Here is a 24,632-nt window from a genome sequence, read left to right as displayed (position 1 = left end):
CTTCTCTCAAGAGCCAGCTTTACTTTCCTTCTCTTTTTCTCCCCATGATGACTGCTATAATTAAAGAGAATGGTCAGGGAGGGAGGCCCTTGATGGCTGTTCTCCAACTCATTACCAGATGTTGAGAGGTCACTCCAGTTTATATACACACACACACACACACACACACACACACACACACACACACACACACACACACACACACAGTGGAGTGAAAAGAAGCAAAAAAAATTAAATAAAAATACATTCATGTGGACTGATTCTTAGTGTTGATAGTGCGTTGCCATTTTAAGGTGAAAGTGGAGAGACCGCTGCAGAGAGAAGAACCCCCCCTCAGCCCCCCACTGTGCACAACCCTGTGTAAACATGGTTCAACACAAAAGACAAAACTTCAAGTAAAACACCAGGCTGTCAATGTTTCTATCAGGATAAAACATGATTTATGCTTTCTTTGGCAGACAGCGCTGTCATATCAATCCAATGCTTCACACGATGGTAATGTGTAAATGGTTACGCTCCTATTGCTCGACAGGCAAAATTAACGTTTGCGTCTGACTTTTATCAGAGGGAAACATATGCCTGGCTTCCTACCGCCTGTCGGGAAACCCCATTATAACAGAGACAAATTACCAAAATGTTCCCTTCCACAATCTGATGAGGAAATAAGCAGAGCCCTATCACGATGTGTTTGTTGTGTACACACATTCTTACTTCGGTTGTGGGCTTTAGTCGTGCCCTCTATATGTCAAGAGTCGTTCATGCAAGGATATAGTATTGCTAAATATTTGTAACTGCTGATATAAACGCAAACATTCACTTGTTTGAAAATTAAACTAAACAAAACTTAAAAGTACCAGTAACTCGTTATAATCCTATTTGTAGGTTAACCCTTCTATGTTATCGCAGAAGGTTTGGATTTCATTTAAGAAAATGTCCTGCTCAGACATGTCATTTGATATTCACACACATATTCCATTATGAGAACACGGCAACATTTTCAAAAAGTTCAAGTTCAAGTCCTTTGAATGAATCTCCAGTTTCATTTGACCTTCGGTCATAGTCTGCATGACTTCGGGCCGGTTGCCTCAGACCCTGATGTGATCCCTGCCCACAAAGCCCCTGGAAGTGTGCCAAGCCAGCAGCAGACTCGAACCTGAAGTGGCTCCAGGCCGACACAGCAGCGCCTGGTGATTGTCCATTCTGCCCCAAGAGGAAAGCAGCTTTTAGCTTTTTGACTTCTGGCTCATCCAGCAGCAAAACCCATCCTCGTCGCGGATTCATGCGATGCTGTACGTTGCAAATATCATTCTGGTAAGGCAGTGTTCCTCATTGCACCTCATGAAAGGACCAAGTGACAAACATCCTCAGTAAGATGCAGGGACTTTGGGGAAAGGAGTCAGAGGGCGGTGAGTAGTTCAGGAATCCAGGAGATGGATTCAAAACCGGTGCCAATGTGAGCCAAGACCAGCAAAGCTACCCAGAGCCTTCTCCTCAGGACTGTTTCCGGAAGGTGAAAATATCCCGGGTTTTGGAGCCTTTCTTGCCCTCTGGTGGAGGCGTGGGGGTGGAGTTTGGTGAGGATGCCAGGGAGGGTGAGGAGGGCTGGGGGGTGGCGGTGCCTCCATAGGGGCAGCTCTGTGAGTCCGGGTGTTCACCAGAACACTCCACAGTGGGGATGTAGCGGCTGTCCCACATCCCCGGGCCACACAGTTTACAAAGGTCATGTAGGCTGCAGGGGATTCTGGGTAGCAGGCGGAACTGGTAGAGAAGGCTGCGGGCCTGTAAGAGCAGGGCAAAAGTGGCAAGATGAACTAAAATATATGAAAGAGTGAAGGGAACTTTGAATTGACAAAAAAAGAGTTTGTTGCAGATATCAAATATAGTGGATACAAACATTGAAATAAATAAACACCTTTGGCTCAGGTAACAAAACAATGTCAAGGTCAGCATTGCATTGTGGTACCTGAAGCTAAAACGCCGGCGTGCATCGGATACAAAATCTCTAGCAACAACAAAAGGAGTAGCGTCTGCGGCATGCTAAAATGAACTCCCTGCCTGTGGTTGCAGCAGCACTAACACAGCATACATAAACATGAGGACTCGGGCACAAACACAGGAACAGGGATGCAGATCATAAATCCTCTGCAGGGCATGGCAGCATCCCATTTAGCACCTCAAGGCCTCTGTGGGCAGGTTACTGTATGTCAGAGCTGCGGCATCGGGCAGGGCTACTTAATGCAAACCGATTTGAATTAAATGTACTGAGGCAGTCTGTCGAGGAATTGCTGCGAGCATGATCATAAACCAACGATTATTCAAATATTTATGGATGAATGGATACCCATTCACTTTGGGTGTACACAGGTGACATAAAAGGCAAGAAAACCCAGAGAACATACTGCTGCGCACCTTGCGTAGCACCAGTTCTCCATTCATGTGCATGGAGAGGTTGCTGAAGTGTTGCAACATTTGGTCCGTGGCGAGCTGCTGTTCCGTCACATCCTCCCCGTAGAGAACAATGATGGACACACACAGGAACAGGTGGAAGTAGTCCGTCTATGCAGAGAGGGAAAGAGGCCGGTGAGCAGGTTTTTACTTGACAAGACAAATTAGCAAGGTTTTTTTAGGACCTGATGGAAAAACCAGGAAAAAAAAAGATATGCACAAAATGCATATTTACAGTGAACTCCAGGTCAAGGGAAATGCTAATTATGAGGGTATAGTATCTGGAAATTGAAGCTCAAAGAGGGAAGTGAATTAAAGGCAAAATAAAAAGTTAAAAAACTTGATGTCAAGGAGTATGACTGTGTGTGTATCAATTTAATTTCAGATGCAGTCAAAAACAAATCTATTGTGACACATTATTACTTGAAGTCGGCCATTCACAGAAAAATCATATATCAATCAGAAATTATTCCTTCTGGTCCATCTGGTATGTATGTGACATTCAAAATAAGGTTTCATCTGTAGATGAAGATCAGAGCATCTAGCAGGGAGTCTGAAGGTCTTGAACTAGTGCCGATGTAAAGCCTTAACAGTTCTCTTACTCTGTACAGTCTACGGTGTAAAGCTGTGATGCTTTCATTAAGTATTTAAACGCATCAATTCAAAGTGAACGAAATCCAAATGTAGGATTTTATTACATGTTGAATCTTAACGAAAAGGATCACCGACTAATAAAAACCATTAAACCCCTTCAAAAACCAAGATGTAATATGACATATTAAAAAGGTACTTAGGAGGATTACAACAGTCTGTGGTGACAAGCTTTATAGGGATAACATGGACAATGTTAAATCATCATAAATGTCGTGCCGTAGTGAAACAGAACGCAGTCGGACTCGTTTATTCAAAGTTTTTCATACAAACTTGTGCATGCAAAGGAGCCGTTCAGACTTTGCCCTGACCTGATAGTGGGCCCAGCAGGCCTCCCACATGCGCAGAGCCTCGGTGTCGGGGAACTCTCGCTTGAAGCAGAGCAGGATCCAGCGATGGCAGAAGAGCAGCTGCAGGCCGTCCTCCCCCAGCCTGGTCAGGTGCTGGTGGAAGCGGGGCAGCATGAGGCGCAGCAGCTCCCGCAGGTACATCTGGAGGCGGTTCAGAGGGGGTACACACTGTCTTACAAACACTATCAAGCTTTTTCTAGTGAGATTTTTGTATTCTCAGGATGGGATTATGCTTCTCCGGGCGGCACGCAAGCCAACGTACACATAGGGCTGGACAATATATAGACATCATATAAATATTGTGATGTATTGGCATTATAATAAAATCACCTCTGGCCAGATCCTCCTTCAACATTTACTCCACCAGAGTAACCAGGAGAGCACACCACATCATCAGGGACCCAACACACCCCCCAGCACAGACTCTTCTCCATCAGGTAAACGCTACAGGAGTCTGAAGTCCAGAACCACAAGACTGACAAACAGTTTCTACCTCCAGGCCATCAGGCTGGTGAACAGCTCCACACACCCACACATACACACACACACACACTACTGAACAGTAAACAGCTGCTGCTGTGACTTCATGTCACGGCCATACTTTGGATATTGTAGCAATGCATAGTGCACTTTATACATATTTTTGTGCAATGCTGTCACTATATTTTGTGCCTTTATTTTTTGCCTTAAATTTATTGCAATTCTGTGTCAGGAGGACCCAGCAAAATAAGCTTTTCATTGTACAGAGTAACTGCCTGCTATCTGTGCATATGACAATACAAATATCTTGAATATCAATAACCCTAGCACCACTTTTGTCATTTAGTGAGTTAATTTAATACCTTTTCTATTTCACTGTATATACTTCTATTTCACTGTATACTTTATATACACTTTGCATTTTCTTTATCATTACAATTTTCTTAAATTGTATATGTTCTGCTCTGCTATCTATCTACCTACCTACTGTATCTATCTGAGACCAGATAGAGATATTGGAATATTGTAAGATGGCATAAGTATTGTTTTTTGAGGCTACATTACATGAAAGTGATGTCATTTAAGAAAAAACATTTTAAAAAAACATATAGTATAAAAGCTTATTTTCTCACATCTGACCAATCACAGAGTGAAGTAGATGAATGTTGGATTGTTAGACACAGCCCCTGCATTTCTGATGGAGGAAAAACTATGTGTGTGTGTGTGTGTGGAAGCTATTTGACCTTCGGAGTATACTACCTCCTTTATGTGCATCGCCGTAGAAGCATAATTCCAGCTTTTTATCCACTTTTACGATACAATCTGACATTTGTCTGACTCAAAGACAAACACACAAACATCCTACCAGCTGCCTCTCCATGTCTTCATCACGCGGGGAGCTGATGAAGATGGTGTTCTCCATGAGGCCGACGAAGCACCAAAAGGTGTCGCTTTCGTCCTGGATCTCAGTGAGCAGGGGGGCCACCAGGTCGGACATGCCCTGGCAGTAGCCCATATCTGGATTAAACACTGCATAGTTGAGCAGAGTCCGCCTGAGTCAAGAACAGCAACAAACAGAGCGTCTAATATCATAAACAGCAAAGTAGTGTCATAAACAGCTTTTTTTGTATCAGTCTAATATCATACAGCAAACTAGTGTCAGAAACAGCTTCCTTTTTTTATGTCTCTTGTTCACGACTCTGCAGCCCAGCCAAAACCACTTAAAAAGTATGGTCCCGCCCAAACACTGAATGATCCAACGTGTGTTTTAGCATCGCTGGTGATGCCCAGAAAAACATGACAAGCCCTGCTTAAGCAGTTGCTATGCCAACCCCTCTGGTAACCAGGGAGCTAATTAATGATCTTTCTTGTTTTTTCCCTTTTTTTCGTATATGGCTACTACTTTGAAGTAAACTTCCCTGGCAGTCCTCGTGCATCACTGAGGGTTGTAAAACAAAGGGAAAACCCTCAGGACTTTTTTTTATTGTCATCAGTGAAATATTAAAACAGCAAAAATAGATGTAATTTGGAAAGACTATGAGGCTGTAGTTTTATTTTTTTGGGGATGCAGACTTTGCAGTGTTTATGCGTTTGGAAAATGAAAAATACAAATAATAATAAGTGTCTTAAACTAAAATTGCATGCTTGAACCGAATGACCCACAGAAAGTGATTTGTGACACATCAGTACAATAGATGAGAGATAACCGAGGAGCCCGAGATGAGTGCTGTGCATCTGGACATCTGCAGCGCTGGGATCGCCCCAGACGCAGCGTAAGACATAATACCTTGACAAACAGCAGAAGCCTCGATGAGAGCCACTAAACTAATATGCTATTTAAATCCTCTCGCTCCTCGTTTAGAAAGCCATTAGCTGTGAGTATGCATCAAAAGTGCTCCGACGGCTTAGTCAGAGTCAATAAAGCATGAAACTCATTTGCGGCTCCCCGAGGGTTCAGAATATGAAATGAGTAGGTACGCCTGTGCGTTGGGCTGAGGAATGGGAATGATAAGGATGGATTGAGAGGAGGTGAGGGTGAAGGAGACAGAGATCTGGAGAGAAAGAAAGTAGTCTGACCTCATGATCTCCACATTTGGGTTGTTCTCTCCTCTGAAGAAGTTGTTGCTGCGGTCTGTTCTCACCACGTCTTTATCCACGGTGAACTGGACCTTTCTCCAGAACTCGCTGTGCTCCTCTGGGCTCATGGACAATCTGAGTAATACACACAAACACCAGGCGGAATCGGAAAAATTAGATACAAGCACACAAAAAAAGAGACAACAGTGGTTTTCTTAAGTTTCCAGAGTCAATCATGATAGATTTAAAAGAATGTTTAAGAAAGCTTTTCTTCACAATCTCAAAGGAAATTAAGGTAATTAGGGCGAAATAAAAAAACAACAACATTATGTTATAAAATATTCTTAACGTCAAATGTTACTCTGGTGTAAAACGCTAATGGTTAGCTGCAAATGAATGAAACAATGTGGGGGTGGGCAAGCAGTGGACTGACGGGGTATTTCACCATCAAGTGCTCCGCTGAGGATAATACCACAACCATAAAACCACCATCTATCCCTCGAAATGTTAGGGACTATATTAGCAATGTACTCTGTGTGTGGCACTAATGTACCCAAGTCCTAACAAGCAGAGGGGATTTAATTAACACTGTTTGTTTTCCATGTGGCCCCACCAGGAATAGTGAGCTCACACCTGATGCAACGCCACGCAACTGTTTAGTTTTTTTTAGTCTCTCTCTCTCTCTCTCTCTCTCTCTCTCTCTCTCTCTCTCTCTCTCTCTCTCTCTCTCTCTCTCTCTCTCTCTCTCTCTCTCTCTCTCTCTCTCTCTCTCTCTCTCTCTCTCTCTCTCTCTCTCTCTCTCTCTCTCTCTCTCTCTCTCTCTCTCTCTCTCTCTCTCTCTCTCTCTCTCTCTCTCTCGAGTTCAGTAGATGTTTTCATAACTTTAAATGTTTAAACACTTCCTCTGCCCTGGACTAATATCTATTCATTTTGATTCATGTTTACTCTTATAGGGACAAATCTAAAGGAAGGACCAACATACCACATACCACTGCATTCACAGCATTCATAGACTTAGTTAGTCTGAAAATACACAAATCTCCAACGAGGAAATAAAAACAAAAGAGAACAAAATACAAACAATGACAATGTTTCTAACGTAAAACAAGTTCCATTTCATTCACATGAAATATGTTGAAACCTGAGACAGCAATTAGTCGATTAACCGAAAATGTAATGATAATTCATAGATAATTTAAAGGTATTTTTCAAGCAAAAAAACTCCAAAGATAACTGAATGTACATCTATGAACAAAGACATCGTTACTGACGGAGAGAAGTGAACTTCCTTTTCTCTTCCACAAACCCGAATCAAAAATAGAACGTATTTAAATCTAGTCAGCGGGGCACCGAAAATGTGTTATAAGCACTTCCTCTTAAAACCATATTAATGTTACGTGACAACTTCAAAATGTTTTACTAACAAAAACTTGACTTGCAAAGAAACCATAAACATAACAAGCAGCATTTGAATGCAAAAAAAATCTCTGTAATACCTGAAGAAAGATTACCCAACTAACTCTGTACTATGTGATGATGAAATGTAGCTTATGTATGACAGTATAAACTAAATAGATGGGTTTGTATGTGTATGTTGTTTGTATGTTTTGTTTAGCTTTTGTGTGCAAAACAAATAAATATATTGAGGTAAAGAAAAAAGAAAAGTAATCTCAGTGATTTTGAAGCAGTTTTTCCACGATGACAATATCCTAAATATTCTTCTAGCACTTTTTCTTCTCATTCTGTTCACTGATGATCTACATCTGCAGTTGTTACAGCTGCATTGCTTCCCTTTGCAGCTGCTTAGTTATAACAGCTGAGGGAAGGACACGAGGCAAGGAAACAAGTAACCACAGACGTGTATCCTTGCTCCTAATGATCAACCAGTGGCCCCGGAGGCTGCTCAAGTCAAATGTTCTTGAAAGGAATCCACATCAGAGTCAGAACAAGGTCTCTAATTACCTGACTTCGATAAGACCTTCTGACGCACTCAGAATGTTAAGAGGCCATCCAGAAGAAACCTGTCTAATTATCATATTAATTACAGACAAAGCGGTAGAACGTGTGGAAATATGTGCACACTCAACCTTTTGGTTCAGGGTTGGAAAACAAATGAAGAGGGGGTGTGCTTGTGTGTGCGCTTGTGTTTTTCCTTCTGTGGAGCGAGTATGATCTGATAACTGCTGACATGTTTTCTCTCCAGAGAGCTTTTATTTCACACCCGGCACCTCCCCTTAACACTTCCCTGATTGTGCCTATTGATTGCTCAGCGCCTGCGATGCGGATCCACGACAGACTCGCATGCGGTTTAATGTTTGACTGACTGAGCGCTTTGGCAGCCGATACTGCAGCTGCGTGACGGCTGATCTGCCGCGTGTGTCTCGGTCAGACTTTTTAAGAACGATTTCATTTCCGTAACGTGAAGTAACTTTTCATTTTGTAGCTCGGATGTTATCAGCGGCCAGGAAATCAAACAAACACACATATCTCTGTTCCCCACCTCCTCTGCTGGATGTCATGATAGAGGGAGCGTTTTTGCAGTCTCCAGGCCTCCCTCTCCTGAGAGGTGGAGTCATAGCTGTAATAGTGCAGCAGGAAGGGCCACACCTCGCCGCGGATGGATGGGTCGATACCGCCGAAGAAGATGGCCTGGCAGAAAGTGGGAGGTGAATAAACACAGTGAGCACACAGTGCAGGATCACTTCCGTTATAAGAAGATATCAAACTGCATTCAGACAGTTGTGATAACAAAGCTTGCACTCAACCATCATCTGACTGGACTACAGTAGTCACGGGTGTTGCAAGACACACTGAAAAACTCCCCAAAAAAACAAACACTGTATAATCTGTGCGTCCAGCATAACAGTGCTCTTCTGTTCCTGCAGTTGCATGTTGACAGAGGAAATGTTTTTGGTCACATTCTAACTGCCACTGACTCATTTAAGTAAGATGCTAAACCTTCATCCGAGTCAACTAAGAGAACTCAAATGACTCACGCGGGGATATTGGCCAAGTCCAGTCCTCTCAGCTGATTCAAACTGAGAGTTATACTCTGTGGGTTTTGCTTTCAAAATGACTTTTGGTATGTGTGGTTGAGATAAACAAATGCAAGAAAATGTAAAGCTTGACTGTGTGCAAAGCAGCAGGTGAGACTTTTCAAAACGGGATTGTAAAAACATGCACAGACATACCTTGCGTAGCTTGTACTCCTCCTCCACCTGCCCGTTGTGGTTGAGGTGACGTAGCCAGGTGGTGACATCAAGCCGCCGATAAAGCTTCTCCTCTGGGTGAGTCTCAGCGGACGGCAGGGTGGGCCTCTGGATGGAAAACTGCATGCAGGATTTCTCATCAGATACCTGACGGAAAGAGAATAAATTGAGCTGGAAATTGTGGGACACAGAACCAATATTTGGGTAGAAAAGTGTGGGGGGAGGGGGAAGCTGAAAAATGTCTTTGTTTCTATAAACAATAGATGCCAAACCGGATTTTGGATTGCAACCCGACCTGGTCTTTAAGCTGCGTTTCCCTGCAGCACTTCCACTGTTGGAAGACCTCAGCCAGCTTGTCTAGGCCAGCATGATGGAAGTGGAGAATCTTATATTGGCTCTCTCGGCTGGCAATCACCAGCTGGCCACTGGTACACGCCTCATCGCTAAACGACATAAAAAAAGAATAAATAGAAGATAAAAACACAAAATTAAGATGAATAGATAATGTATTTATTAAAGCAGGCGTAAACCACTTTTCGCTCCTTACTTATCTCTAATTATATCTCAAAACACATTGTTCATTTCTTATATTAAAACAAATCGACTCGGTCCTGGAACCTACAACACATCGTGCACAAGGTGACCCCTTCATGACCTTCATCCCTGTAAACTTGGCACTCCCCACTGACCAGAAGAAGAGTCTCAGCGACCGCATGTGACCCAGGTCCACCCTGAAAACGCCACACAACTGCTCCAGAACCAGCACCTTCTGCTCCTCCCACCGCACGCCATGGAACTGGCCACTGCTCTCAGAGGGGGCGTGGCTGTCCAGGCTGGAGGCGGAGCTCGCGGAGTGGGTCATCGACTCCTCACATAGCTCCCTGGCAAAAAATAAATAAAGAACAAATAATTAAAAAAATCTCGCCATTCTTGTGCTTCTTATTCAGAAACGGAGCCATTCTTCTACGAGGAACATTAATAATACATATTGTGCAGACAGCTGCCAGCAGTGTTTAGCCCCGCAATAATTGTGCAGACATATAGTGCAGCCCTGATGTTTGTGTCTCAGTATGGTTCAACCAAGAGGCTGAGAATGGGAGGAATGCATGGAGGCTTCTGAGGAGACACACACACACACACACACACACACACACACACACACACATAGGAAAATCTACACACGGACACGAATCACACTGTCTGCCGTCCAATTTCCCCTGTCATTCCCCCTTGGCCAGCATGTTGTTCCTGGCACTGAAACCTGAGCCGAGGGTTCCTCTGCTGCAGGAGGACACACGGACACACGGACACACGGACACACACACACACACAGCTGTGTATGTGACAAACACAAATCCTCATCCTGCACCACAGCAAACACACACGTGTTTTAATACTAAAAATCGGTGGCTGCTAGCATGTTCAATGTGTTCTCAATGTGTCTCTGCAAATACCTCTGCTGTAATGTTTGATTCATTGAATACAACGCATAATTTACTAAACCCCCTACCCCCCCTTTCTAGATTGCCAGTGTGTCTGAGGTGTTTTTTACTCCCACAACAGATGCGATGTCAGACCGGTTCTGTGCCACAGGCATAACTGCGACTTGATGCATTTATTTCGGCTACACACGCACACACGCACACACACACACACACACACGCACACACACACACACACACACAAGCTAATGACCTTAATGCACTCTCAAACACGTCTCGACACATGCTAATGCTGAGAAACAGAAATGTGTTAAACCCACTGACATTTGAGAAGTAGTCATCTACATGAAGTTATTTTCTGACCACTAGCTATCAAAAACACTCATACATATTTATTGAAAGAATTAAAAGAATTGAAAGAATGTGACTATAAATAAAATGCAACAATAACTGTTTATCTTTTTTGTTTGAATGCATGTGTGAATTTAAAAGTATCTTTTTGTTATAAATTAAGTAAACAATTACAAAGAAAACTACTATCTATTTACACCATTGTTACAGGTACAGTACTACCAACAAGTGGCATGTTGGTAGTTCTTTGAAAAGACGAGGGAGGTGGGCCGAGTCTAATCTAGTACTCCCTGAATCAATCATGTCCGGCTAATCATTTCCCCGTAAGCAGATGGGAAAATAACAAGGCTGATCAATCCAAGCTGCACAGTTTCCTCTGCTATCTAGTGATTTACTGCTCTCTGTCTCATGTATCATGCCACTAACCAGCCTGTGGAATACAAGGAGACTGGGAAACACAGGCAGCTCTAGTAAGGAAGTGAAGCCATCAGAAATATACTTTAAAGGACTACTGTCCTCGCTTCTTCATAAGTCTGATGGCTGTCAAGCTCAAGTTGTTAACAAGGCATACAAGCCCATTTACAGCCAACGTTTCCTTCAGTCTTCTTGCACGCTTTCAGTACAATACACTATAATATGAATAAAAGTGCAAAAACCATGGAAAATGTGGCGAGAAAGCACATGATTCTTGGCATTATAGCCCGGATCCTCCACAGTGCTGCATTCAAGCGGGAACTCAGCGACTGATTAACAACGTCTGTCAGTGTCAACGGCCGGATTCAGTTCATGTGCTGCAGGCCGCGAATGCAGGCAGCAGCCAGGCCGTAAACTGTACAGAGAGTACATTATGTAAACAAGATGTTTTGATGGTATCAGGCTGCTGCAGCAGCATGTCCCACCAGGCCGGGGCGAGATCAAAACTGCCCTGAGGCCCTCCATAACACCTCTCTCCACATACACAAAACTGTACCCTGGGGGAAGGTGCTGCCAGGTCACCCTGAGAACCAGGACCAAGTGCTTCAAGCCTGCAGGGACTCCCAGGCCCTTCAGCTAATCCCCGGAGAGATGAGGGAGGGTGAAGGGGGAGGGGGGATCTCTGCAGTGCCAACACTGGAAAGTGGTCAGCACGGTTTGAAGTTCGGAGCAAAACATCTGACGTTTGTCTTATTTATGAATTATGTGGTATTCTATTAATCCCAGCACAGCTCACATTCAAGTCAGATGTAGGACCTTCTACATAGAAAGGGGGCTGCAAGCATAATGTGACGGCCCTGAGATTATCAGTGTTCACTCTTTACAACATTGATTCCAGATACCTGCAATCAGTTCAAACTCCTTGACTAATGTAGTGTGTTCTATTTATAAATTATTTAGATCTACGGCAGAGATCTGTTTTCACTTAGACATTTAAGTGTCTTATTCTGTTCATCCGTGTCTCCTATAATTCAAAGTGACAGTTTAGCGCAAAATCTAAAATACATATTTTCCCTCCTTTTACCAAAGCAGCCCAAAAAAACCATCTGAAAAACTTTAAAAGCAATGTCTCTTTCCAAAAATAATGACCCAGTTACTCAAGATAACCCAACAGAGTTTGTTGTGAGTTTTTTTTTCTTTCTGGAAAGTAACATTGCTTTTGAGTTTTTACAAATGTAATTTTTTTTTTTGCCGATTTCAGCGCCACAAGCCGAGTGCCATATAGTTTGATTATATTGGAATGAAGGCAGACTTGTCTACAGCCAATAACTCCAAAACAAGGGAACTCACACCAAAACAATCTAGACTGATAAATAGCAATGGTAAGAGGCAAAATGTGTATTTCTTTTTTTGGGGGGGGCTGAACTGTAATGTTGTAAAACAACTAGATGAACACTTCCAAGGATAGGTCTAGTAAATAATAAAAAAGGAAATACAAAGCCATATTTAATACATAATAATGTTTTTAATTAATTATTCAATGTCTTTAAATGGGAGACATTTATGTGTTCAGTACCCTAAACATTATTAAATTGGAATAAAACTGTGGTCACGACTGCAACACGTACATATAAATATATATAAATATATATAAATGATTGTTGCTTCAGGCACCACAAGCCAAAACACATTGGAAACCACTTATCAGACATAATCTCATGCTAAAGCCCTGTACATCGACAGTCAACAGCGGTTTCATAAACTACTGTTAAACTTTAAAGGAACTTGTTATGCGGCTTGACAGAGATTGCTGTGGATTTCTCTTTTTCCCCTCTCCCCCCTCCCTCCCCCCTTTCATCCGCTCTCGCTCTCCCATACACGGCTCTTTCTCTTTGAATGATTCCAAGTGACATGTTTCCAGTTCCTGGCCCCTTAACAGTGTCAATTAAAGCAAGAGAGAGAGAAAGAAAGATTGAGTGGGTTCCAAGGTTTTGGCTGCTGCTGCACTCTCTTCAGTCCTCTAATCCGGAGAGCTGACATTCAGCCCAGCACAACAACCCCGGGAGCACTGGGAATCAAAGGGCTTCACACAGACTTTGGTAAGGGAAGGGGAGTAAGAGAGGGGTGGGGGGTGGGGGGGGGCAAGATATTTGAGAGGTGGGCAATACAGAAAGAAACAATATTGAGAAAAACAGAGAGAGAATGAGCAAGAGGACAGGATGCAAAATAAAGAGTGGAAGGAATGGACGGAGGGAGGAGAAGCCCTGGAGCAGGAAAAAAAAAAAACAGGCAGCGAAGAGGATGGAGTGCCAGAGAGCAGAGGAGACACACTAACAGCACAGAGGAAGAGAAGGACAGCGTGAAGGTTAGAAGCTGTGAAACGGAGCGCGCTGCCAAGTCACACACTGACTGCACTTACAGCAAGCTGGGGTCTGAGAGTGGTTAAAAAGGCCTAAACACACACACTGACACAGGCGCACACATTCTGGGCAACAAGTCGGGCCAAATAGCTGCTTGAGGAAACGAGCACGGAGGGAATGGTGAAGTCAAGCGGCCGTGAGGTCCGAACAGCAACACGATCACTGTCCAGATGGCTCTCTTGATTAGATAGCAGTGTCTGCAAGCACTGAGGTTGGAGGTTTTTAGGATTTGGGGAACTATTTTGGGCCATCTGTGACATTATAAGGCATTCAGATTGACAGCAGCTTCAAGAGAAGGAGCCCATCTTAAACGTTGTAAACATGTCATGCCCCCTGATAGAAGTCATACCTGATTTAACCCTCAATGGCACATACAGGAAGCCACCATGTGGCCACCGAAGGTAAATTATCACTATTATTTTATTTTTTGGCTCCACCTTGTGGTAGTTCAGGGTAACTGCATGTGTAACAAATGGCCATCTGCATTACTGTGCAATACATTCGCTATGACAGCTTGTCAACAGCTCGTCATTCAGAGTTCCTCAGATGGAAACTGCTGACATTTCGTGTCTAAACATCCTGTCCTCAGAGCGATGCAGCTCAGAGCAGATGTAAATACAAACTTATGTGACCGTTTGTTAATGTTGATGCTTAGTTTCTGTGTTCTACTCTGTTATCTTTAATGTCTTTTTTTAGATTTCTCTTGTTTATTTGTATATCATATGTATGGCGAGAGCAATGTGTAACCGGAGTCAAATTCCATGTATGTGTACACACACATGGCCAATAAAGCTGATTCTGATTGATAAATTCCACATAAAAATATCAACTGAGAGAGTAGTATGGAGTATAATTATTATATAATAAGTGTAGGAATGAAGGGACTGCAGGAATAACACACAGACAGACACTCAAACACACACATCCTTAAATTATTCTACAGCACACTGAGGATTTATTTTTCTTCCATAGCCCCTAAATCATTTTCACAGATTGGCTCTGTCCTCATAGAGAGCACTACTGTATAGCTTTGCATGAGGCCATGTCCTCTGGATTATTAATTGGGTTTACAATTTTACATAACAACTTACATGCAGTAAGTATATAGAGCATTTTGCTGACTGATTCCATGTTTTTAACACAACATAGTTACATTGCATTGCATTCAGACCAACAAAAACAACTAAACAGCTTAATGAGAGACGGTTGAAGTTTTGGATCAAATCTTACTGAATGTGAACTAAATTGTTTGTTTGTGTGTTTATATACACAAGGAAAGGAGATCATATTACTCCTGTAGTAGCTTCTCTGAACTGGCTCCCTGAATTTAAAATCCTTAATTGGTGAGGCACCATCATATCTGAAGGATCTTAAAGTACCATATTACCCCACTAGAAGGCTGCGCTCCCTAAATGCAGGGTGACCCACTACTATTATTATTATTATTATTATTATTATTATTATTATTATTATTATTATTATTATTATTAGTCGCATTGCTATTTACTATTGCCGATACCATTACTGCTTTTATGATCATTATTATATCCACTGCTGCCGTTATTAGTCACAAATTGTCCATCATTATTCTGCCTACTACTGTCATTATATGAATAATTTATGTCATATTCATTGAATGTGTTGTAACTCTGTGTTGTTCATTTTGTACACATGACATATATTGTACTTCTGTCCATCCTCTGTTGCTCTCCAGAAGGTTTTCTTCCTTTTTTTCTCCCCATTAAAGGTTTTTTGGGGGAGGTTTCCCTGTGCCTAAGTGAGGGTCATGGAACAGAGGACGTCGTATGTTGTACAGATTGTAAAACCCTCTTAAGCAAATTTGTTATTTATGATTTTGGGCTGTACAAAATAAATTGATTTTAATAATGTAGAAATATGTTTAAATAATGCATAGAGAAACAAATATTTATATTGGCCTGATACCAACTCAAATAGATGGATCGGGTATCAGTGATAAAAGACAATACAATTATTTTAAACAATTCAGTAAATTTTATATCCATGTACTTGTTTATATGGGTCTCCAAATTCATGATTGGTTGACTTTTTATAAAAGGTCATGATTAAATTTTATTTTTTTCAGCACTGACGGCTATGACATTTTTAGACTATAATTAGCCATAACGTCAAATTTAAATAATGTATTTAATATGTAATAATTTATTTTACCAGTGAATTGGGAACAAACAATTCCAACACAACACAAAGAAGATCGACTAGTAGATGACAGGAGGGTACTTTACAACGACAGCTTAAGTTGCTCAGAGTTTACGAGGAACACCTGAATGCACCATAAAATCCCTGTAGTTCGCCAACATGCTTTACTACTTATTCATTAAATATTGGTATTGGATCGACACTTGATGTCAATCAAATACCCAAAGACCAGGTATCGGTATTGGGACTGAAAAGTGGGTGTTACCTGAATACATTTTTTTTTTTTTTTTTAAGTAATCTTTAACAAAGGCTTGTAAATTACTTTTTTTTTTAAACAATTACAAACAGTAAATTATATTAAACTACTCTGTCCTACACATGCTCTTATCTCTGCCGGTCCGATTAAACATCAGGACGGTAGACTTTGAATTTTATCTGCTCTTTAACCGTAGGTGGCATTGAACACAATTAAACCCCAAAAGGCCACAGAGCAGATCCCAACAGAGAGATCCCTGGATATTAAATACACGTAATACTGAAGGCAATACGATGCCATCACAAAATACTGCTGACAGCATCCTTTTTTAGCTCCACCAGAACTAATGTGGCACTTTAACGAATCTCCAAAGCAACATAAAGAGGTGCAGACACCAGATAGCCTCAGATGCTGGTCATCACTTACAAAAATTGTCAAATTATGAGATGTTGTTATAGAAATTATAATGTAAGAAAAAAAAAAGCATAGGAAAATCTCACAGGCAAAGAGGAATAGCAGTCACAAAGGTAAACTCTCACAAGCACCATCTACTGGATGTTTATTAAACAATACCACTAAATACAAGTTAGAAAAGTACCACATAGTAGAATTAACCAACAAAAAGACTTTTCTGACCATTTCAGAGCAATAAAAACACTAACTCACTGAAAAGCTTTAAAGGTGGGCAGGAATTGAGGTTTGAGAGAGAAGGATGTGACAAAAAATGTCCCAGGTGGTATTCCGGTAATTTACCAAGCACCTTTACTATTCGGCTACCAGGGTGCCTAAAACACCCAATTTTTGATAGTGGGACATGACCATAACAAATACTTATTTTCACACTGCTGAATGACAAAGAATAAACGTAAAAATAACAATACAGATCATGAACGAAGCCCAATTCAACCTAACTAACTAACCTGCTTTCACTGTCCAGGAAGACGGAGCCGCTGCTTTCGCAGAGGGCCTCGCAGAGGGCCTCGCTGACGGGCGACAGGCAGAACGGGGAGGAGAAAGTGTCCGAGTCCGACCCCATGGTGCTGTCCCGACTCACTTCGTCCGACAGCTCGCAGGAGCCCTCGTCGCCCTCCTCCCCTGTCGAGGGCAGCTGTTGCTGGTGCGAGGCCTCCACCACCAGGCTGTGGCTCTCTGCGGAGGTGCTGCTGGTGATGTTCCGCTCCTCATCCTCATCTTCCTCCTGGGCTGCTGGGTGACGGGAGTGGGGTCTGGAGGGGAAGGGTGGTTTAAAATTATCAATAGCATGTGTAATACTGATAATGTTTCTAAATCTCTGCGTAATACTTTAACTAATTGAATATCTTAAGTTGTTCTTTAATAGATCTAACTTTTATTTTCAGTGAAGCCATAGCAGAAGCAATTTATACTTTCTAACATCCAGCAGGGGGCGACTCCTCTCTCCTGATTTATTACCTCAGCACAACATTGTAAAACATGAGTTTATAGTCTCAATCTAACATGAATGAATTGTAACATTTGGTTGGCTAAAAAAAAAAAATCATATTCAGGGTTCAGTTGTACTAACTCTACCCTCACGTGTCACTTCTGGTTGCAAAAAAACAAGATGGCGACGTCCAGAATGACAAACTCAAGGCTTCAAAACGATAGTCCACTTCTTCTAAACAGACTATGTTATAATAACACACCAAGACTTTTTAAAGGCCTTAAGGACACACATTTTAAGAAGTGACTTTACCGTCGGCCTCGACGCCGTGCATTCCTGCGTACTGGGGAGCTCTCGGGTGTGATGTAGCGCAACGCCTCCTCGTCCTGCCTCTGGATGCGGGAGTTGGGCACCCAGGTCAGAATCAGAGTGGTGCCGAGGCTCTCATCCTTCTCCGTGTGGACGCACAGGTAGCCTGAAGGGGGCAACATAAACCACAGACAAAAATATATTAACGTTTGGAAACAAATCCGGGTAACATAAAGAGAAAATGACAAAACCTTTTTGATAAGTTGCAGGAAGCTGCAACACAAAAGACAAACATGAAACCTGAGAGGAGATAAAACACACAAAGAGATAAGGACACACCCTGAGACGCCAGTAGTAAAAGTGAACAGCTCTATAAAAGCCTGTGTAGTGCTGACAGAAGGACATCTGGTCAACAGCTGTAAATATGCAATGCGTTTTAGACTCCTTGCTTTAAGAAAGCTCGACTGGTATTTTATGGTCAAATAATAAGCAAACCCATTCTCCTGTATATTTGCAGTGAGAGGCCTAGTGCCAACTTCTGTGCCTTTTATTAAGTCTATATTTATGTTCCATTTTACTGGTTTTAAACCTATTGTATTAGTCTTTTTATATTGCCTTGTGTTTCTTTTCTATCTCGTCTTAATGCCTTTTTATATCTAATGGTAAGCAGTCTGAATGACCTCGTTGTTTAAAGACACTATACATTTAAACTTCCCATGGCTTGTGTATAATACACGTGTATTGTGTACAATATATGCCAGTTGAAATGGATTAGTAATTCTGTATATAAAAAGGCGGGTGAGACACTGAGGGATTGTGACATTATCACTGCACTACGAATTTAAAATTCGAGACATCGAATGATTCCTCCCCTTACTTCATGTCCCATTAAAAGGGCTGCTGCACTTTAAAATCAAATGAAGTACTTTTTCAGACTTTTCAAGGATCCGCAGGGTCGCTGCATTAATAACAGCGGATAGGAAAGTCGGTCAGAAGCCTCACCTGGGTGATGCTCTGCCAGGCCAGGCAGGGGCTCTGCAGGGTGCACGCAAACATTATTTTTGGAGAAGATGATCTCGCCGTCCAAGCCCGAGCGCAGCGATGAGCCCCCCGCCCCGGGGTTAAAGGTCAGGAAGTCGGAGGCCTTGGAGGAGGCACGTCGCAGGAGCCGACCCAGAGACATCTCCTGAAGCACAGAGACACTGGGCCCATCGTCTGGATATTTGGGAGAAGAAAGGGGAGTTTTAGGCAAAGGAGGGGAGGTCAGTCCATGATAGACATGTGTGAGTGGTGAAGAGCGGGAAAATCAAAAGGCATGAGAGAAGGAAAGAAAATGCATTTTAAGGACAGTGTGACACAGCGTGGCACTATAGGAGAGGACTGCACACATCCTCCTCACCTACACTTCACCTCCTCCGTCACACGTGTCCCTGCATTTACTGCAGTGTCCTCTCTGCAGCGCTCAACCCCACATGCCCCTTTCCCCTCTGTACCTGTTCAGCATTTTCTTTGCAGCTGCCTGCGCCTACTAACACAAATACATTCACAGGATCTGTGGATACAGTGTGTAACCAAACAGGTCCCACCTTCTGTAAACAACACACACACACACACACACAAAGAAGTGTGCAAACACACTTCACTCCAGCCGTGTGAAATTCCTAGCAGATATCAGTATCCAACAGATGTCATCAACAGAAGCACTGAAGCGGGATCAGCGTGCCACTCCACCAGTGTTTCACTTGTCTGCTTCAGACAGAAAGTCTCGATAGATGAGACAAACATTGAGTCCAGCAAAAAGTGACACAGCTTTTTTGATGTTGCAGGATGGTGTGTTGTTGTGGAAGGCTTCATTCTTTAAAAATACTTGAAGTAATCTTACTTTTCAGGCTCAAAGGAAATAAAATCTAACTCTTCTGTTTTTTTGCTCCTGTTTGATCACCACACAGAACTCATTGATTCATTTGTTTTCTCTTTGCTTTGACATGTGGATGTGTATCTTTGGACCCACTTCAAGAGTGCAACCTTGTTTTCTTGTTGGCTGAACATTGACATATGCTCCGAGCTCCATCTGAGGAATGTTCCCTTCTTTTTCCTCAGAGGGCATGTTTACCTCTGCCTGATTAGGCAAGCACCCCACTTCCTGATGCCAGGGCCCAGACAGGAAGTCTACTGGCACGAAATCCAGGCATGACCTCCGAGAGGAGGCTTACTGTTGGGCATTATTTGGTTTACATTTTAAAAATGTGGAGTGTGAGGTACGTGGGGCATTTTACCATTTGTATATACCAGTACATCCTGTAAAAATAAAAAAATAAAAAAAGGTGCCGCTATTTCTTTCGGATAATAATCTAATTTTATCTAAAAGATACACAAAAAATTAACTGCATACTTCCTACTAAACGAATGATTAAGTATGAATTTACCAGCAGACGGATGTATGCTCAACAGACAGCCGGGCCGGTTTCAACGGACCTCGCCAGCAGCTCTCACGTCTACAAAAACAACAGCAGCAAATTTCCGAACAGGTGTTATTATAAACTAACCACAGGTTGGGAATCTAAACGGTTATTTTCTTGCATTAAAACATATTAAAAATGTAATACAGTAAAGTGACATATCAACAGGTTTTAGCCTGCCATTGCTCAAAATCTCACTAGACTGACTCAAGGCCCCCACAAGCAATGCATTGTGGAGCAGTATGTGCAGTAATGTAGTCTACAGGCCTATCTTGCATACACAACATATCCATACTAATGCAGTGTGAACGCAGTATGCTCAATTTGACATCATACTTAGTATGAAAAGTATTCTTAGTTTGCCATTTTGAACACAGCCACAGTGGGGGGGAAATGTTTGCTCACTTTCATTGTATTTGAACAGCTAACCGCTAACGGAACTAGCAGTACACACTGTGTGTGTGTGTGTGTGTGTGTGTGTGTGTGTGTGTGTGTGTGTGTGTGTGTGTGTGTGTGTGTGTGTGTGTGTGCGTGTGCGTGTGCGTGTGTGTGTGTGAAGCCTAAATAAACGCATTAAGTCGCAGTTATGCCTGTGGCACAGAAACGGTCTGACATCGCATCTGTTGTGGGAGTAAAAAACACCTCAGACACACTGGCAATCTAGAAAAGGGGGGTAGGGGGGTTAGTAAATTATGCGTTGTATTCAATGAATCAAACATTACAGCAGAGGTATTTGCAGAGACACTTGCCTTTACTGAGGGCTCCTTTCTAGTTTTATATGTATGCAGCCTGAGAAAAAGTAAAGCATGATAACCTTTTATTTATATTGCACATTTCATAGAAGTAGGACTCTAATATGCTGGATAATAATCTAAAACAGGAGGACCAAATATCCACTTGGCAAGTCAGCATTCCTCTATTTGCCAGCCACAATAGTAGACCACTGAATATTTACATGATAACTGCTTCAAATAGTACAACTACACCAATGGACCAAAGAAGTGTCAACATAATCTATCTCTGCATTCCTGCAAGACACACACTCCTGAAAAACATGCTACCTGAACATAATGACAGGCTGCGATCTCAAACATGCCACACACACAGCGGTTCCCGGTGGCCTCATAACAGCAGCAATAATGTGCAGCTCTCCGTTGGTTATTTTGGTCTGTGTGTGATTACAGGGCCACTCAGGTCAGTTTGATAGTGCATGTTCAGTCTAGTCCTCTCACGCTGCTCTTTTATGCCCTTCAACACCTCAGTGCGCTCACACGAGGCCTCTCCTCTCTGACCTTTCCCTGTTTTATCAAATGATTCACATCCTGGGGACACTCTAAGCTCTTGTCTAGTCCCATTCTCACCTGCAGAGTACTTTTTTTACAAACTTTTAGCAGATTGCTTTCTAAAAATAGAGCTTTTAATAAGAACTTGAAACCGACACCATGGAAATTCAGCTGCGGGAAAAGAAGCAGCCTGGGTCTCAGCTTCTCACCTCTGGGCTACATTAATTAAGTTGTCACGCTGACTTTTGAATAGCGGCGCCAATTCTGAAAACCCCTTTACATCGGCGCTGTATACCAACATGCCTGCAGCCATTGAAAGGAGACCACAAGGCCGGAAAAACAAGGTTCTTGTGGACTCTGAAAGGGCTGGGTAAATTATGAGAGAACTTTATGGGTGACTCAGTGGGAGCATGGGAAGCTCTTTTCTCTTTCAGGAAAAGTGTTTTAATGAGTTTCATGTAAAGTATTACAACGTGTGTGCCCTAAAAATGTAAATGCACTCATTTTGAAAGGGGTCACACTTTATAAGAAATAAGTCTTAAAAAAAACATAACCTCGGCAATCACGAGCTAAACCTTACGGCTAGACTTTATTGATTTTAATCAGTAAAGAAAAGTGATTACTTACTTCGGTACTCGGAAAACCGTTAAATTGTGCTTAAAGTTGTGATTGAACATCACGCAATAATATTTTTACACAGCTTCCTGGTGGATGAATTTACCGGGCGGATATGTCGGCCGATATTAGCTTATCTCAGATATATTGATATCAGCATATTACTCAACAGATAAGCAACAAGGAATGGCAGTATAGAAATTCAATAGATGATTGACGTAGTTTAGAAACGGCACCACATGACATAAATTGCATAGCAGACAGCCCTGGCAAGTTTATTTACAACCATAAAATGTCCTACTCAGTACACATCGTTAATGTCAAAAGAAAATATAAAGAATATCAGGCAGTAGCATTTTTAAAACTCTCAAAAATTAATATCTTTATCCGCTTTAAAAAATTAGGCCACATACTTTCTCAAAAGACCTTTTATTGCCCATTTCATTATATATCCATCGACCGCCTGCTGACTCCTCTATCACTACTCGTAACTGGCCCCCAGCTGGTTGGGGCCTCAAGTGATAACCCATCTAAGTGCATCGTCTGTTATGTGCGTACAGTAAGGGGGTATTAGTTTGCAGTGTGTTTGGCTAATTACCATAACTACCAGTACACACCTTGCTGTGCCTCACCAAAACTTAGCCGCTGATAAGCTGGCATTGTATGACGCGTCTTATACAAAGACTTGACCAGATTGCCTGCATTCAACCCTGCTTGCCCTAAAACCTATTAGTGTCTAATTAGTGGTTAGCCAATTGTGGGTAGTTTTCATCCAATTACACAATACGGCAGTGGTCATTGCAGACACACCTAGTGGAGAGCTGCACCTCTCTAGTTTAAAACTGCATTTTACTGAAGGGTGTTTTCAATAATTGTCCTCTTATTTTTCATATGTAGTAGAGAAACATGAGAAGAGGTAAAAAATAAAATACAAAATCCAACACAAAAACACCACAAACTAGTTCAATTATGGAACAACGCTAATATGAATGTAAGAACGATCAACTCATTTTTGGTTTTCAAAAGGATTGTTTATAAAAACTATTTTTGAGGGTTACAAGTAAAATGTGTGTGTATGTATATATATATATATATATATATATATATATATATATATATATATACATACATACACACACACACACACACACACACACATACACATACATACACACACATATGTTTTCTTTGAATCAAATTCATTATCTTATTTGATCTAAATGTATAAGAATTTGGGATATGAATATGCTTCTACCTATACCTTCTTCAGTCTTTATTTTTTTGTATATTAGATTGTGGCTTTACTTATTGTATTGTATGTATAACTGAATAAAACAAATCCTACTACATGCCATTATAAGTGTTTATGATCTACTGATTTACAGGGATTTATCTTTCACTGCTCAGTCTCTGAATAAGGTGAATTTCGGTTAAAGGCGTTTGCGTGAGACCCACAGTGGTGTGACTCCTGTCTACCGTGATAAACACGCCGGTTGACGGTCGGTGGCCTCTCCCTGTCCGGACTGGGGCCAGACGGAGTGGGAAAGCCTCCGTGTGTAACAGCCGGTGTAGCAGAGGCGTGCCGTGATGTCGAGGGCTTCATCAGCTATGATAACACTGACAGGCAGCATCCGCCTGACAGGAGGATAGGACCAGCACAGCACTAACAAACAGGCCCGCAATAAACATACATCGGTGTATTTTATTGCCCTAACGGCTATCTGTAACGGTACCATCTTGAGCATGAATATTTTATTCCAGCTGCCTCGACCATGGCCGGTATCCTGCTACTTTGCATGTCACGGCGCCCTGCGTTTACAGGCAACTTTAAAGTTTGTTTTAAGCCAAAGACAACGTGTGTCCTTGCTTTGCAAGTCTGAATGTGCACCTGTTCCAGCAGGAGAAATGACCGAGCGGCAGAACCGGGGCCAGCAGGCGGCTGAGCGCTCACCTTCAGTCCCGCCGCAGAAGTCTACACCCCACGTCGGACGTCCATCTCTCCGGGGCAGCCGGGGACCGAGCAGCACGTACCGGCGTCTCTTCTCCGCCTTTTTCTTCCGGATTTAGCTCTGCTGTTAACGGAGTCTTAACGTTTGTTTGTATCCCCGTGTTTTCCGACAGTGACACCACACGTTTAACTGCTGCTCTTTCTACAGTAACAAAAAAATAAAATCCACTTCCGGTTGTAACTTTCAAAGTAAAATCGGCTTTTTTAAAGAACACGGTGCTGACGCTTCAGGGCAATTTGTGACGCTTTAATTTGTGAGCTAAAGGGGTCTTACTTCCGGTATA

General features: G+C 42.2%; 1 protein-coding gene across 1 annotated transcript; it reads right to left on the bottom strand.

Annotated features, from left to right (window-relative positions):
* Window positions 1-1,491: 1,491 nt before the first annotated feature.
* Window positions 1,492-24,384, bottom strand: tbc1d16 (TBC1 domain family, member 16; the record flags this gene model as incomplete). The annotated part of the gene is made up of 13 exons (XM_079233332.1): window positions 24,292-24,384; window positions 18,986-19,198; window positions 17,987-18,149; window positions 17,193-17,498; window positions 9,901-10,092; window positions 9,507-9,654; window positions 9,194-9,358; window positions 8,503-8,651; window positions 6,003-6,137; window positions 4,792-4,978; window positions 3,408-3,587; window positions 2,410-2,556; window positions 1,492-1,779 (listed from the first exon to the last, which is right to left on the bottom strand). Exons 2-13 carry the CDS (start codon window positions 19,164-19,166, stop codon window positions 1,492-1,494), a joined length of 2,241 nt encoding a protein of 746 aa, XP_079089458.1. The 5' UTR covers window positions 19,167-19,198; window positions 24,292-24,384.
* Between the last annotated feature and the right edge of the window lie 248 nt (window positions 24,385-24,632).

This window comes from Taurulus bubalis, assembly GCF_910589615.1.
Source record: "Taurulus bubalis genome assembly, chromosome: 17".
Lineage (NCBI taxonomy): Eukaryota > Metazoa > Chordata > Actinopteri > Perciformes > Cottidae > Taurulus > Taurulus bubalis.
Note: the sequence above shows the minus strand (reverse complement) of the source record. Positions and strands in the feature narration are given on the sequence as shown.